This window comes from Camarhynchus parvulus, chromosome 8, assembly GCF_901933205.1.
Source record: "Camarhynchus parvulus chromosome 8, STF_HiC, whole genome shotgun sequence".
Lineage (NCBI taxonomy): Eukaryota > Metazoa > Chordata > Aves > Passeriformes > Thraupidae > Camarhynchus > Camarhynchus parvulus.
The window spans coordinates 23,411,488-23,427,660 of record NC_044578.1 but is presented as its reverse complement, the minus strand read 5'-3'; the positions used below and the strand labels follow the sequence as shown (position 1 = coordinate 23,427,660).

The window sequence follows — 16,173 nt, the reverse complement described above, 5'->3', positions numbered from 1 at the left end:
TAGGAAACCTCTGTGACCAGCTGCCAACACAGGAAACAGACTACATGGGGCAAAACTGTGAATTTGGAGCAGAATTTCCAGCCTAGAAAACATCTGTGCCCAGATGCCAACACAGATAACAGTCTGCATGGGACAGAACTGCGAATTTGGAGCAGAATTTCCAGCCTAGAAAACATCTGTGCCCAGCTACCATCAGGAAAAACAGACTGCATGGGGCAAAACTGTGAATTTGGAGCAGAATTTCCAGCCTAGGAAAGCACTGCTGGCAGTGCAGGGCTTGGGTGGCCAGCAGCGGATGTCCTGCAGACAAAGGCAGATGCTTTTATCCTACAGTGCACTTGGAAATGAAATGAAATAAAATTATGCCAGAGCTCTCCACAGAACTCTATCCACTTCAATAACTCTCATTTCCTCGTTTTGGATACTGTTAAAAAAACAAACAACAACAAAACCAAACCAAACCAAACAAAAACCAAACAAACAAACACAAACCAAACAAAAGAAAAAAGAAGCACCAGAACACCCACGCAAAACCAGAATTCTGCATACTGACTGCACCAAACTCAGAAGCCAAAATAAGTTTATGAACTCTTTCCTAAGCTCCAAAAAGGAGGGGGATTCCTGGATTTCCAATGCTCCACCCTTTTCCTTTCCTTTCTTGCCACATAAATACCCGTTCTTGGCAGCAACCCAGAGTTTGCAGGACCAATTAATTCCATGATCATGACACAAAAGGCATTCTTGTTTTCTCCTTCGAGCTCACAGCCTGGCTGGTATCTGTCTGAAGCACTGGCAAACAGTCATAAAAGCTGTGGGGCAGATTTAGAGGGGAAAAGAGAAAGGGAAAAAAGCTTCTTACACAAATGCTGCTGCTCAGTTTGAACCTTTTCACTCTGACACCTTGCAGCTACTTAAAGACACTCTGGGCAAAGTAAGAAACAAGAAATACATTCTATGGTGCTGAGCTGCGCATTCTCACATCTTCTGAAGCGATGCAAATTTTGACTCCTTTGGATGTTGGTGAATTTTGTGGGACCAGCTCTACATAAATCAAAGCAAAAGTAAAGAAGCCTAATTCACAAATCACCTCTCCCTGTATACATCTAAAGGAGTTTTAGCAAGTGCATTACTAAATTGAATCTTCAAAGAGGTCTAGGTTAAAATGGCTTTGTGCAGGTCTTACAAGTGTTGGAGATTATCCAGCCCTGGGAACGTAGAAATTCTGAATTTACCCACTCAGAAGCATCTGTGCAGCAAGGAATGTAGTCATATTATTCACTGAGAATCAAGTCACCCAGGAGGTTCACTCTGCAACATACAAGGTTTTTAAATAAAGAAAAAATCACCTGAACAGCTCCAGATCTCCATCTCTACCTTGATTTATGCATTTACCTTTTCATCAGTTCCTACCTACAAAAATTCCCTCTTGTCCTGCCTCTCACCTCTCTTGCTAGCAAGACTTTTACTAAAACCAATACAAGGCCTCTCACCCTCTTCTCTCATCTGACTTGGTGTCACCACTGAGTTAACTAAACCCGAATAATCAGGTTATTGATGTTTCTTTTTTGTTTGTCATGTTTCACAGATCTGCAGTTCACCACAACCCTGTTCCCTCTTAGGCATGCCAGGGATGTATTATTTTCATAACTTGTATTATGAAATATTCCTTGTGGTGGTTTTGATTGGACACTGAAGCTTAGCAAGTTCCTAATTTGAAACTGAAAAGCAAGAAAAAGAAACCAGTAAGTCAGGTAAGACTCTTAGTCATGTGCATCTTACATTGTTGGAGGTATATCTGTCATCAAATGACATTTACTACAAACACTCTTGTAATCCAGTAAATAAAGGTGTCCCACACTAAGTATCTTCCCAAAGCCCTTCTGTATTAGAAGAAAATTATTTGTAAAAGCCAGTATCCTCCTCTCTTCAGTGTCCAGAAACACAAAAATGTCCCATCTCCACACCAAGCAGTAAATAAATATTCAAAATAATAAACAGCTAGGTGAGCAGAGCACCAGGATGAAGGCAAGGAAATGGGTGCCCATTTTGGCAGTACAATCAGCTCATTTTCTAAGATATTTTGAGTTCTGGAGCCAAAGGAAGTGTTACACAGTGTGTCCCTGAGAGAAGAGCTGTACAAAATCTCCTGGGACTTGCGTAAAGCAAGCAGTGATTAGTTGTGAAAACTACTAACAGCTTTTCCAGGTATGGATTACAGAAGGTCCTTAAGGAGGTAAAGGCAGCTGGGGCAGCTCCCCTTTGCCCCAGAAACAGTAATTACTGCTTCTGTTCACAGCCTTTATCTTAACCCCTCTTCCTTCCCCACACTCTCACAGCTTCCAGTCTGCCCTGGAAATCTGGAAGTGCCAAAGCACCCAGGAACATTTACTGGGAGCCATAAAGGAGAAGAGGTGCTGAGCAAAGAAAACGAGTAAAAAAGGTGGCAGACAGCTCAAACTTTTCACCTGAGCCTGAAAGAGCTTCTTGTGATTCTGATTATAGATTACAGGGATAGGTACAGTGCACCTGCCATCTGACAAATACTGACAGGTTCAATCTCATAGCACAGAAAATTCTGTATTTATATGCAATATTTCTAAGTGCCTTGATGTTAAAAATGACAGCTCTATGCCTACCCTAAGAAATGCCAGAGGAAAGCTATTATTTAAATGTTTGTGAAACAGTGGTCAGCAAAGCCCTTTGCCATGTTTCTTTCATGAAAAATGCTGAAATACGCTGTCATTTTTAAATAAATACCAAGAGTAGCAAAAAGAGGGGATGATTGATATTACCACTAACACACTCAGACAGATTTCATATGGTATCATGATTTTTGACTACCAACAGAATACTTGTCCTGTGACAAGTCAAACTATTTTTTTTTCTGCTTCCAGAAATGTAATTTAAGTTAATTGTGGAGCTCATCATCACTTTCTGCTCAGTCAGTAGAAACAAAGAAGGTCCTGTATGAGGCAGCAGGCAACAGTGCTAAATTCAAAATAGATTTAAGGATGCCACAAGTAATAATTCTGTTGCATAATAGTAGCACAAATGCATATTACATAACCCAAAATGCTTTTATTCATCCTAATTGTATTGTTGGCTTTCCTTTCACACTGTAAAGCTTGCTCAAGCAGTACACAGAAATTAAATTTATACCGAGTCAGGAAATCAGTGTAAACTGCCACTGTATCCAGTGTAAACAGCAAGGCAAGAGTGATAAATTACTAATAGTATGAATAGCTGGAAATTAAACCTGCACGTGAGGGGAGATGACATGCCTTCTGACAGAGGAGAAAATACTTAGCAAAAGACTGATTCATATTTTTAAATAAACTGAACAAGGTCTTTTTGGGGAACAACAAGTACCCAAGAAACGTTGTTACATGTCTCATAATAATTAATTATTATTATTATTAATGTGAGCAATCCGTAATGCCAAATTTTTCTAAGCTTTTAAGAAGGAATGGGTTAGCAGTCAGTAACCACTTTTATGACCATAGCATGGAAACATACCCAAACTACACAATAAACTTCATTTCCATGGCTGTGCTTTTTACTACCCTTTGTTTTGAAACTAAGAGGCCTCTTCAGGGTGGGGTCTGAGTAGAAAAAGCAGTAATAGGAAGCTAATGTTTCCTAATATTAAGTGTTACCAGCTTGAATATTTATTTACATGCTGAAAGAGTCCAAAAACATTAACTCAATCATTAGTCCAGACCAAACTGCATTTTTCCTACATTATCTAGACATCACAAGGGATGAAGCATGGTATCTCCTGATGTTCCTCTCCTGCACACACAGCCCCTTACAGAGCCAGGGAGTGACTGTGTTTGGCCACACATGTGTGTGTAAGCCATGGCCACATCCTTGTCCCAGCTGTACAGGTACTTTATGAGGAATTCTGCATTTCACAGGACCAAGAGAGGCTGTGACAACTGAACCACCACACCTGCACAAATCAGTGCATCCTCCTAACTGCAGCACCAGTGGTGAACCCTCCTCTGCTGCCCCAGCACAAGCAGTGTGAGCTGGCCCTGAACCCTCTGCAGATATTTGTGTTTTGGTTTAAGAATGCTGTGTTGCACTTGGACTGAAATCCTTAGGCAATGGACATAAATCAAAACACATAATTATGTGGAAGTATTGAGTCAGAATGCAAAGTAAGTATAGCTTGCAAATAAGGCGGAAAAAAAAAAGAAAAAAAAAAGCCAGATAAATCAGAAGTTGTCCACATTGGTTTGATTTTTCTTCTTTTTTGAGAGGGTTGTTGTTTAACTACCCACCAGGAGTTAATAGCATACCTCTGCTCTTCCCTGTCCTGTTCTCCCTGACCACCTGATGTTTTCCTGAACAAAGTGCCTGTTTTTGCAGGAAGAATGCAAGCCTCATGCTTTAAGTAAGTGTGCAAGAGTTCATTCACATTTTCTCTGCTCCAGAGAGCCAGGAGCCTGGAGCACAGCCAGAATCAATCCCAAGCACTCCATGGAAGGAATGCAAAGGCCTAAGATCTGCCTTCCAAGTGAAACACGTTGTTGTTACTCATGGGGCATTTCCAACAGCAGCACAATGGGCTGCCATCTCCAAACCAAAGACACCAGCCCTGCCCTAAAGGGTTTCTACTCTAAGAAACACAAAATGCATCAGAAGTACAGCCAGAGATTACTACAAACCAAGCAAATAAAAGCAGAGTAGTATCTTCATAATAATTTTCTTGCTGTATTTGCATGGAATATGAAAGCCAGGTTTCAAATGCACCTCGGGAGCATTTAGCTAATTAATTTATTTTGCACTGAAGACAACAGCTAATCCAGATGAGTGCACTGACTTGTTTGCATCCCAACACCAACACACCTCTGAAATGTTGTGAACCTCATCTGACAAGTTCTATCCACAGGAATCCTCCAAACAACTGAAGGACAGTCTGTGCTCAATTTGAGTCAAAACAAAAACTCAAGCTTGCGTGGGGCATGAACTATATTTAGGAAGGAATAAAACCCCAGGTAGCTCTAACATGATGGTCTATTTCTGCTTTAGGATTTATAAATACTAACACAGAGCCGCTGGGATCTGGCAGGCTAATGAGATCTACCACAAATCTCCAGTTAGAAGCCCAAGGGCTATCTCAAAGCATTCAGTCATTCCATATTGTTCAGTCATTCTGAGATCTTGCAATGGAAAATGCCACTTAGTACTAAAAACATGCTGTTCTCCTTGCACAGGGAGCCCATGCACTCCCCAGAAAGGAAGAAACAGCTATGAGGGGAAGAAAGGTTGAGTCTCCATGGGGAGAAAGGCAGTACAAAGCAGGTGAGGGGGTGGGAGGGGAAAAGAAAATAATCCTTTAAACTGCTTTCAAACCAAAAGAGGTGGGAAGAATATAAGAGAAAAAATAGATTAAATACACTATAATAACAGGATTAATCCACAAAAGCACTTGAAATGCCTACACCTCCTTAGTGCCATTGTGGCCCAGGGGCAGCACTGGTGGCTGCTGTCATAGCCATGTGTAGGACAGCCATGGAGGTGGCACAGGAAAAAGTCAGAACTCCATCAGTCTGCAACCCAGAAGAGGAAAAGGTCAGTGAATGTCACCAGGCAAAGTGGCACAAAGCTTCACACCTGAGGTGGAGCTGCCAAAATCTCATTTTGATTGCCAAAGCTGCTGAAGGCAAACTACACTCTGATGTGCAACAGATGGTTTATGCAACTAAACGGAGATAAATGTGAGAGGCCAGAAAAAAGGAAAAACGTCTGCTGAAAGTCCTACCCTCAGATGTCCCATGGGGGCACACAGATCTGAGAAAATACCTGAAGGATTACAGTAGGTAGAACATTACATATTTCAGCACTATGCTTGGAAGAGACAACAAAAAGCAAACATTAAAATGTCTGAGGAGCCCACATGTCGAGTACCCTGCTCTGCTCAAGCTGCCTCATTTTTAAAGCAGCTATTGTGAAGATGAATGGGGGAAAGCAAAGGGCAACCCACACAATTCCTCCTTTTGCAAAGTCTAAAACTGCATAGATGCAAACTTTTGCTTTACACACATAAAAAAGAGCAAGATCTGAGCACCCAGAGTTCTCCTTAACCAGGAGGAGGTTGCAGGGCTGCTGGAAAACCAGCGCACATCAAACTCCTGTACCATGTGGCAATATGGCCCTGACAGCTCCTGGGCATTGAAGTCCTCATGATTCTTTTGATAAGTACCTGTGTTCAATCTTATTCTCCCTCATTAAGTATTTGCTGCAAACAAACTGAAACCAGAACTTTAGAAACAGCCACACATAATAATTGTCATTTTAAACTAAACTAGAGGTTTTCTCTCCTCCAACCAGATGCTATAGAAGAAGGTGACAAAATAACACACATAACATTCAGAATAACAAGTCTAAAGAAAAAGACTCTTCTCAGCTGCAGGACATGTTTGCTTCATCCCTAAATCACAAAAAATAATGTCTTGTGTTTTCAGTCTCATGCATTTGTTCTCATTATTTATACAAATGTTCAGTCCTTTGAATCCTCCTGGACTTGGTTGGACTCAATTACTCTGCCAGCAGCAAGTCCCTTCAGGTTAATTACACACAATGCAAAATCACTAATTTCTTTCCCCCCTTGCTTTCAAAACCACCCTGGAGATAACATGTCCCTTCTCCACTCACTGTTTTGAAGGCTTTTCCTATATCCTCCTATTCACTGCCAGAATGCAGCCTCAGTCCTGTGAGGATTTATTGTAAAACTTGTACATCAACCCCGGTTGCACCAAGACATAAATATAACAGTCCTCACCTTTTTGGTGTCTCCAATCCCTCTCCACCTGTGGATTCCCTTTTCAGTTCTCCTACCTTTGAGATGAGGGAACAAGCACCAGAACGAGTGAGGAGTTACTGTCATCTCCCTAACAATATTTTCTAAGCTTCACTCCACTCCCCCCTTCCCTGCTGTAACTTAAGATTTGAGCTTCCTTTCACAACTGCTGCTGCACGGGGGGCAAATGTTCCACAGAACTCCGGACTCGCAGAACTCCAGGTCTTCTCCCCAGGTGGTTTTAATTAATTCACTTCTGGTCCTAAATTGTTTGCAGGTGCTGCTGTGCCTGGCTAAGCAGCTGCTCCTCGCTGCATGTGTCACATGTGAAGAAGATATTCATATGATAACAGTGTGAAGCCACTAAATAAATATTACCATGCAGCTCTAACAGCTAATCCATCTCCCTCGACTTTTTTAATGGTTCAAACCCTTCAGCAGCCTCAAAACCCCAGCCTTTTTGAAGTCACACTGTCCCAGAAACACTTTTTCCCCATCTCTTTTCCACCTCCCCCATTAAAGGGGAATCTCCCAAACCCAGGCCACAGCACTGAGGCTGAATTTTAATCCCTACCCAATCCTACTTTTGTGCTGTGTTACATTACAACATCCAACATAGTCTAGGGAAAATCTGCAGCCATGCTTTGAAAGTTATTTGGGTGAAAGGTGCTGTAAGAATGCAAGACCATTATCTCTTCACTTGGATATGTTTCTTCTTTCCTTGCAGTCCCTGAATTGTCACCTGTTGGTGGCATGGTGCTAAACTGAAGTTCAGTATTCAGAGATTAGCATGAGGTCAGTTTGGTCCAAGGTAAAAGGATCTCCATAAATAGTAAATGGATTTCCATATCCAAAACACAGAATTCCTCACTATGGCTTTAATACTTTATTTAAATAAAAAAAAAGAAGAAAAAAAGAAAATTAAACATGCATCCTCATAATCTAGTAAAATTCTTATTTCATAATGTGTAAAAACTTAACACAGACCTATAGTTGAGCCCTTCATGCTAGTGTACCACCCCGGAAGAATACAAGTCACTTCTGAAGAGCTTGTCTGGACACTGAACATAGTGCTTTTTGGGGTGAATCAAGGGCAAAAGTACTTTTGGGAGACTGCAGGAGCAAACTGTGACACCTGCCCAGAGACAACTGCTGGTGAACTGCTCAACCCTTCAGGAATGAGGTTCCAATTCCTTTTAGGAATCATCTTTCACAGTCTCTGATACTATCTTAATGTGGTACTAACACAAAGACATCACACACCTTTTGCCCTTGCTTTACAAGGCACTATACAGTGACAACACAAAGGCAAGGAAGAGCAGGATCCACATCTAGCATTTATTTACCCTGTTACACAAAATAACCCTGTTTTCTCCAAGGGGCTAAGCTATGATCTGACTACTTTGAGCTGTCTTCTTCACACAGGTGCACCCCCTTACAGTGCTGGCTAAAGGAAATTATATATTTAAAAAACAGCAGGAGTAAAAGATGCAAGTTCAAAGCATGCATTTACACACATATTTTTAATTAGCTTTACCAAGGTTAAATTTAAATCCAAGTGTGACTAACGTACATGAAATGTTTCAGCCTGTTCCTTAAATGAAGGCATCATAACCCCAACAGTGAAACTAATGGTTTCTCCAGGGCTGTTCTCTGTACAACATCTCAGTCCAGTTCATGCGCTGCATCTCACAGCTTTCCAATGACACATAGCCACATTCCTTGCCAAGCCTTCCTTAACCCAACAAGTGACCTACATCTAGCATTCAGAGAGAAAGTGCCAGTTCCTTTGCAGAGCAAGCAAAATTTGGGGCTTATTCCTTTCACTTACAGCTTTTTAAAACAGCAAGCAAGATAACACTCAGTGATGTCAGCAGCAAGACTGTTGAGGCACTGGAATTTAGGGAGAACCTGTAGCATCCAAGTAGCACAGTTTTAAAAAACAGTCATCCTGGCTGTCAGAGGAATTCCCAGGGGAAAGCAATTACAGCACAGGATGTCATTCTAATCCTGCATGTCACAGGTAAATGCCAAGGGCAAGTTTTGTCCATGAGCAGGCTGGCTGGGAGATATCCAAAATGCAGATACACACAACAAGTGCAGCAACAGAACAGTCCCCAGCAGCTTTACTCAAGAGGCTCCCTTAACCCTTGTTATTCCACTTCATGCAAGAGGGGCCCCTGCACAGCCCCAGCAAGGCAGGCTGGCCCTGTCTCTCCCTCGTTCCTCATGGCTGTGCCAGGGTATCCCAGCCCTAACTCAGCCTTCATAACACCACAGGGTTAGAGCACTGTCACCCTGTCACGCTTTGGCAGCTTGGAGTGGCAGGTTTTACACTTTACACTCAGCTGAGAGCATAACACTGTGCTACAAAGCCAGTCACCCTTCTAATTATGCATTTTGGGTTTGTAACTGGCAAAGTAGTGGACAGTAATCTTTCAGGCTTCCTTTTTAGAACTCCTAATAGGCTCAGTTTCCATTTTTGAGTGTCTGTTGCACACACAGCCCCTATTAACCAGCTGTTGACTGTATCCAAGACTGCTACTGGGGATATCCCTGCAACCTAAACCAGGAAGCCAGGAGAAAAATATTCCATGAGAAGTCATTAGTAAGAGCTATGAATGGTACCATGGCACTATTATGCCCACAACTGAAGGAAGGACAGGAGGAAAGAGCCTACTCCAAACCAAAACACAAGCTAAACAAGATGCCAAAGCTTTCTTCTGGATAACTGAGTACATGTCTATAGGTAAAATCATTCAGTTCCTTCAGAATACACTACTTTGTGGGTCTCCAGCACCCCACAGGCAAACCCAACGTGAGCACACCCCATCCTTCTTCCCTCTCCAAGACAGCTCCTCAGAGACTTTGGAGTGGATGATAGCACAACCCATTTTCCATAGGAAGCCTGCCAGCTCCTTGGGAGCTGCTTTTCTGCTTCTGCCAAATATACAGCCAGAACTACACCCTGGCCTTGGTCTGGGCAGTCAGGACAGGCTGAGGGAACCTGATTTAGCAGAGGGAGTCTGCTTTAGCCAAAAGTGACCAGCACACACTCTAAATCAAGAGACAAACAGCAAGCTGCAGCAAGGACAATGATCAGCCCAGCCCTTGCCTGCTGCTTCCACAGGAAACTGCACTTGACCAGAACATCTGGGATCTAAGGGTAAGATGAAAAAGAAATCACAGAGCTGGCTCAGAAGGGCAAGTGGGAGGGCAGGAGCAGGCTAGAGAAAATGTCAGGTTTTACTTCTTCCTAAATGTTGATGATTCCAGGCACCACTTAAATCTCAACCCATAGTTAGAAGGTCTGTGCTGGAAAGAAAGAAATCCAGACTAAAGCTTCTTTCCTGACAAATTGATCAAGCCAGAGAGATGGTTGTGTCCCAGGTCCCAACTGGAATACAGATTAGTTAGCCACAAGTTTTTGCAATGTTTTTCTGTCTGAACTCTCCAGCACAAACTTCCTGCCAATGTATGTGACTGTGGACGTGTTTAGAAGCCAAACTTGTGGTCACATGCAGTTTTCATTGCAAGGCAATCACTCACACTAAATAAAAAAATATAAATAAATAAAATTTTAAAAAATTAAAAATTTCTTTCTAAAACACCACAAAATTCCCAGAAAATGTAATTATCAAATAATAGTAGTGCTGAGAATGCACACAAATATTGAGTGCTACTTTTCAGCTTTTCCCTCTTTCAGCATTTAAGGTACTGAAAGCACCCTTCTAACAGCAGTTCAATGACAATTTTGGAAGAACATGTTGTGCTATACACCCAACATTATAATATTAAAGACACTTTAAGACAAGCTATGTTTTGCCTCCATCTCTGCCTGAACAAACCCCAGAGCCATAAATTCAGCTGTAGCCAAAAAGAGAAAGCCAAAAGTAAAAACTAAGTTTCTAAAATCTCCTCTAGATGTGTAATCCATGCCTAAAGAAGCCAGGCAGCCTGGCCATAAGTGAGCAGACTATTTATCTGTTATCTGGATATTTAAGACTCAAAGGAAGAGGAGTCCTTGTCATCCATCAGAAAAGCAAGAACCTTGACAGCGAGGATGGACTCTGAAAGCTCAGCAATCATTTCAGGTGTGGGGAATCGGCACTAAGGCTTGGGGAACTCCGGTTCCCAGCTCCATTTCCTGTGACCTGCCCCACTAAATAGTCACAGGTCTCTTCCTTACTCCTTCCCAGATGAAGGACTCTGATAGGAAAGACATTTGCAGGCATTCAGGAGCCCCTCGTGTCTGAGCGGCTCATTCCTCACCATTCCCTGCTCTCCCAGGGCTGGACAGCGGTGGCCCATCCCTCCCCTAACTCCTAAGGGGCAGATAAAGCACTCCAGCTGCTTAACAGGGGGGTCGACAATTGCCACTTCACAGCATTTCAAAACCTCTTTGCTTTTGTTTTAGCAACCTTGTCCACCCGCCCACACCACACCCGTGCCTCTATTCTTCCTGCACCACTCTCCCGCCATCTCCCCACGAATTTCTCCACTCGCTGCTGTTTCCCTTCTCTCCAGTTTCCCATAGATTACCGGCCGGAGTTCACCTCCCCTGGCACTGTCAGCACATCGCTCCTGGCCACAGAAACTCAGGTATTTAGCGGCTGATCTACTCCTACACCCAAGTTTGGCTGTCCTTTCCTACTTGTGGCCGGAGTATGACTCAGCTCGTCTCTGCCATTGCACGGGTACCTGGCTGTCAGTTCAAGACCAAAGCCCCCCCCAGAACATTTGTCTCTTTTGCTTCGGTTCCTTTTCTTCACAGACAATAGCACCATCCTCTTTGACATCCAGCCTCCCTATGGGCTGCATTCATATCCTCAGAGGGAAGCTGAATCCCATTTTTCAGGTTCTTTCTGAAAAGAAAGTTTTACAACACCATATTCTCTTTCTAACCACATCATTCAAATTCCTTGCTGTGCTCCCAAACCTTCCCTTCCAGCTACCAATATGCCTTTTTCTCTAGCCTGCCATAATGCCATTCAAACTGATGATTGTCCACCCCAAATCCTCCTCTTCCCCTCTTCTGTGTGTGCCATCCATATGTACAAATCTCTACTTCTCCACCCTTTTCTCTCATAAAGATATCAGGCCATGTACCTCAGCTTCCATGGCTTTTGTAGCTTGTTCTCTCTCTCTCTAGGATCCTGGAGACCTCTCAAAATCTGTCCTGGAGACACCAAAATCCACTTTGTTTTCAAAAAAAAAAACACATTCATGCTTTCTCTGGTTGAATCATTGTGTTTGGGAGGGATTCTCTCTCAATATTTCTAGAAAGTACACTTGATTTTTGAAGCTTTGATACCAATCATCAGCTAAGATGCATGTACAGACAATCCTCTTTTAATATCACGTCTGCACTTCTTTTAAGTCAAAACAGTGCTTTTGTGCAGCATCTCCCACAATACTGAGCTCCCACTAGAGCTTTTAATATTCCCTAATACTCTAGTGCTTAAAGTCTTAAGCTTTACTAAATATTTAGTGACTAAGTATGTGGTGACAAAAGCAGTGGTTGTTATTGGCATCCTTTGATGTCTAATATTAAATTTAAAGCTAAGAAATTCAGTGATTATCCAAAAGCTTCACACTACTGAAAGTTTCAGAACTGCTGATGCCTGCTTAAGTCACAGCCTGTTTCTCTTTTTCTTTTTGTTAGTTGTAGAAGTTTGAAACACAAGAAAGGCATTTCTGTATTTCAGCAGGCAAGTGTTTGTGGTGCTGTAGTTGGAATCTTATGATTGGCCTTGAAACAATCCATTCTCTCATTACAGGGCCAACCACTCAAGTGACCCTGGATGGGTTCTTAGGATGGAGAATCTTAAGGAAGGTTTATTAGACGTGACCTGCCACAAGAAGTCCAGTGCTTCAGAAGGGGTCATACTGCTAAGTGGACTTTTACAGGACACAAACTGACACTAAGAAGTTTTAAAAAAAGTAAATCCAGGCATGCATATGATCAATAAGTGAGTTACTATGTTTGTTACTGTGAAGGCTCAATACTTGCTGATGTACAAATAGGTTGTTGACCTTGAGTCTTCAACTAAGCCTGACTTAGAGCACCATCAAAAAAATTAAGACAAACACTGCTAAATCCAACACCTTGTTAGTTTAGTGCTAATGAGTTTCAAAGCATAGAAAACAAAATCATAAACCCTTATAAACTCCAGATTAAAAAAAAAAAACAACAAAGTCACCTGATGACAGTTCTAAAATAGACAATTTGGTTCTTCAAAGCCAAACTGCTGGGGGCAGGGATGGCTCTTCATAAATAATGTTCTGGGTTAGAGGCTATTTATTGATTTCAGGACCACAAAAAAAGCCATTAATAAAACAGGATCACAAGAAGAGCTTAAAATACTTTATGTTCTGAAGAGCTTAAGGGAAACAAACAGCCTGTATGTTCAAAAATATTTTTAAGTAATATACATAAGATTTGGGGGTTTTTGCTCATGAAAGAGACTAGACTGGGAGCTGAAGTCACAGATTGATGCCCAGAACAGGTGTGGATTTCTGACACATTATCTCCTTCCCCACAAACATTCTGACCTCAAAAAACCAACAACAGGCACAGGATCCTGACAGTCACTGCCCTGACCCTGCAGTCCCGGGACCTCCTATTGGGATGGGCAGCATCAGCTGTGGGGATGAGGACAGGAACATACAAGCTCCCTTCCTCTGAGAACAGGACCAAGGCCTGGCAAACTCCTTCTATTACAAGGAACAACACAGCCCAAGCAGGCAAAAAAATTCAGACTTTCTTTGTATTCAAAAAACAGACTTTTCTAAACTATGTTTATGGGACACAGACACACTCAAAATGATCGTCACTTCTTACACAAAACCAGCTGGGAAAGTTGCAGGAGCTCAAATATACTTGGTAGTATTTTTCCTGGTAAAAAGAGCAGGCAGAAATGGGAAATCTGCCACTCAAAGGAAGCAGATTTGAAATTATCTGTTCTGATGAGTACTCTGTGTACTTCTTGGAAAGATGGGAAGGGGAGACTAAGCACTATCTGCATGCAGGAGAGAATTTGCTTATTTCTCCTGACACTGGTTTCAGCTCTGCTGTATTGCTTCATGCCACAGGGGCTTCACAAGAAAATGACTGGATATAAATTTCAGGGCAGTTTTAAAAGCCTTTAAAATACCAACATGGATACTACATCAAGCCAACTTCTTATATTACTGCCTTTGATCCCAAAGGACAAAAAAATAAACATAACAAAATACTATGAAAGTTACAGGCATCTACTGCAGACCTGGCCCCAGCTGCCACAGCTGCACTGATTCCAATGAAGTGAGGACATTTTTTATCAGCTGGGGACTTGGCCTGATAAAGGTGAAGGCACTCAGCAGCATGTCAAATCAACTGTGTGCATTTAAGCTCATTTTACTTACCATTAAAGCCTTCGTGCTTTGAAAAACAGTATAGAGCTGTAATTCTTACAGAAATGCAATTAATTTCTCATCTGGCTAAGAAAGCAATACAGAAATAAGACCCAAACCAATATTTCCTTAAGGTCAGAGGAAGTTTTGCTGACTTTGAGAGACCTTCACCAGTCAAAACAACATAACTACTTGTTTGGAGACCTGAGATAGGTTCCTAACAGCAGAAACGAGCCATAGTCCAGTCTGAAACGACTGTTAAATGTTCAGCTTCTCAGGCCATAAACTAAGATCCTTGTTTCTGCACCAAGAATCACCTGATACGGGGCCACAGCTGGTCAAATTGTATTTACAGGTCAAGAAAAGAGGAAGAGTCAACACAAGGAGAGTGTTATTTCAGATGACCCAGGCAGACTAGTTCAATGTTTGTTTTGTTCTTTTTTAAAAAAAAATAACGAGAGCGGCCAGTGCTGGAAGTTAATATTGTAACAATTCCTGTGGAATTCAGCTCCCTGGACGGCTCCGAAGTCCATGAGCAGCCCTCCCCACCGCCCCCGTGCTAGCCTCGCTTACCCCCAGCCACCTTGCTCCTTTGTTGGCAGCCTGCTGAATCTGCACTTTTTTAAGGGTCACATTGTAGACAGCTCCGTCTTCTACCTCTTCACCCCCATCCTGAAATGTGGTCTGCCAGGAAAAGGAGAAAGAAAAATAAGATGAAAAGGAACGTTCTCCCCCTTCCGCTGACCACAATCAGTCCCAGGTGCTCTGCTGCTGCAGGCAGAGCAGAGGAGATGGGCAGCACAAAGTAAACACAGCAATCAAAGCAATCCAGGATACCCTTAGGTTGAGGGAACACTGGAGATATTCTTGGCAAGCTATCCCTTCCTGTGGTATCGAGGTACCCGGACTTTCCATTTAACTGTTTTTCCCAGACTAGCACATATTTTAAATAGCTGCATAAAGTCTTCTAAGGAAAGAGTTTGGTTTTGATTAGCAGTCGTCTCTTTCCTCCCCCCTTTCTACAGCAATTAATCTCTTTGGCCTTTCATTTAGGGACGGATTCGCACTTTTAAACTGCTGAATTACTTCGGCACACAGCCTTGAATCTTTGAAGCTACAGAGCATTTAAAACACAGCGACATTTTCACTCTCTTGAGAAGGAGGGATTTGTGATTTGCTCTTCCAAAACCCTTATTATTTCAAGAACAAGAAAAAAACCAAGCAGCTTTAGAGCCGGGGGAAAGCGGGGGAAAGGGGCACAGCATATCCCGGTACCAGGCACAGCATCGCCGGGCACGGCATGGCCGGCATCGGACACGGCACCCCCGGCACAGCATCGCGGGGAGCGGGCAGGGCACGGCTGGCACTGAGCATCGCCGGGCAGCGGGACCCAGGGCAGGGCAGGGGACAGGACGAGACGGGAGGGGACAGGAGGGGATAGCCCGTTACCATTTTCGCTCTCCACAGCAGTTTCATCCTCGGTGCCTTGCCGGGCGCCGGGTCGGACGCGCCGCGCTTCGCCCTCCGTGGGCCGGGCCGAGCGGAGCCGAGCGGCCCCTGGGCTGCGCGGGAGGGACGGCCGGGGGAGGGACGGACGGACGGACGGACAGACAGGGGGAGGCGGCCGCGCCTGGCGCCGCCTCGGCCCGGCCCGCGCAGGGTTTCCTGTTGATGGCCCCGGCGGAGCGCCCGGCCCGGCCGTGCCTGCGCTGCCCCGGCAGCCCCCGCTCCGCGTCCGGCCCGGCTCCCGGGGAAGCGCCTCCTCCTCATCTCCCTTCCCTTCCCTTCCCCTCCTTCCCTCCCTTTCTCCTCTGCCGCTGCCCGGGCAGGGCGCCGGGGAGCAGGGGCGACCGCGGGTCAGGTGTGCGGGCTGCCGTAAGGAAGGAATTTTAAGCTGTGCTTCACTTTAAAAACTTACTTCTGCCGCTTGGGAAGTAAGGAAATTAAAGGTTTTAGTAAGCCCTGGCCGC

The 16,173-nt window shown here is 43.6% G+C and overlaps 1 protein-coding gene across 1 annotated transcript in view; it reads right to left on the bottom strand.

Moving 5' to 3' along the window:
• RGL1 (ral guanine nucleotide dissociation stimulator like 1) overlaps positions 1 to 15,934 on the bottom strand; it is a 53,188-nt gene extending 37,254 nt beyond the window's left edge. The window contains exons 1-2 of the mRNA XM_030953274.1: positions 15,653 to 15,934; positions 14,777 to 14,887 (exon numbers count right to left, since the gene is read on the bottom strand). Of these exons, the coding sequence (XP_030809134.1) occupies positions 14,777 to 14,887; positions 15,653 to 15,679 (138 nt within the window). The 5' untranslated portion in view covers positions 15,680 to 15,934. The remainder of the gene's footprint in view (positions 1 to 14,776; positions 14,888 to 15,652) is intronic.
• Between the last annotated feature and the right edge of the window lie 239 nt (positions 15,935 to 16,173).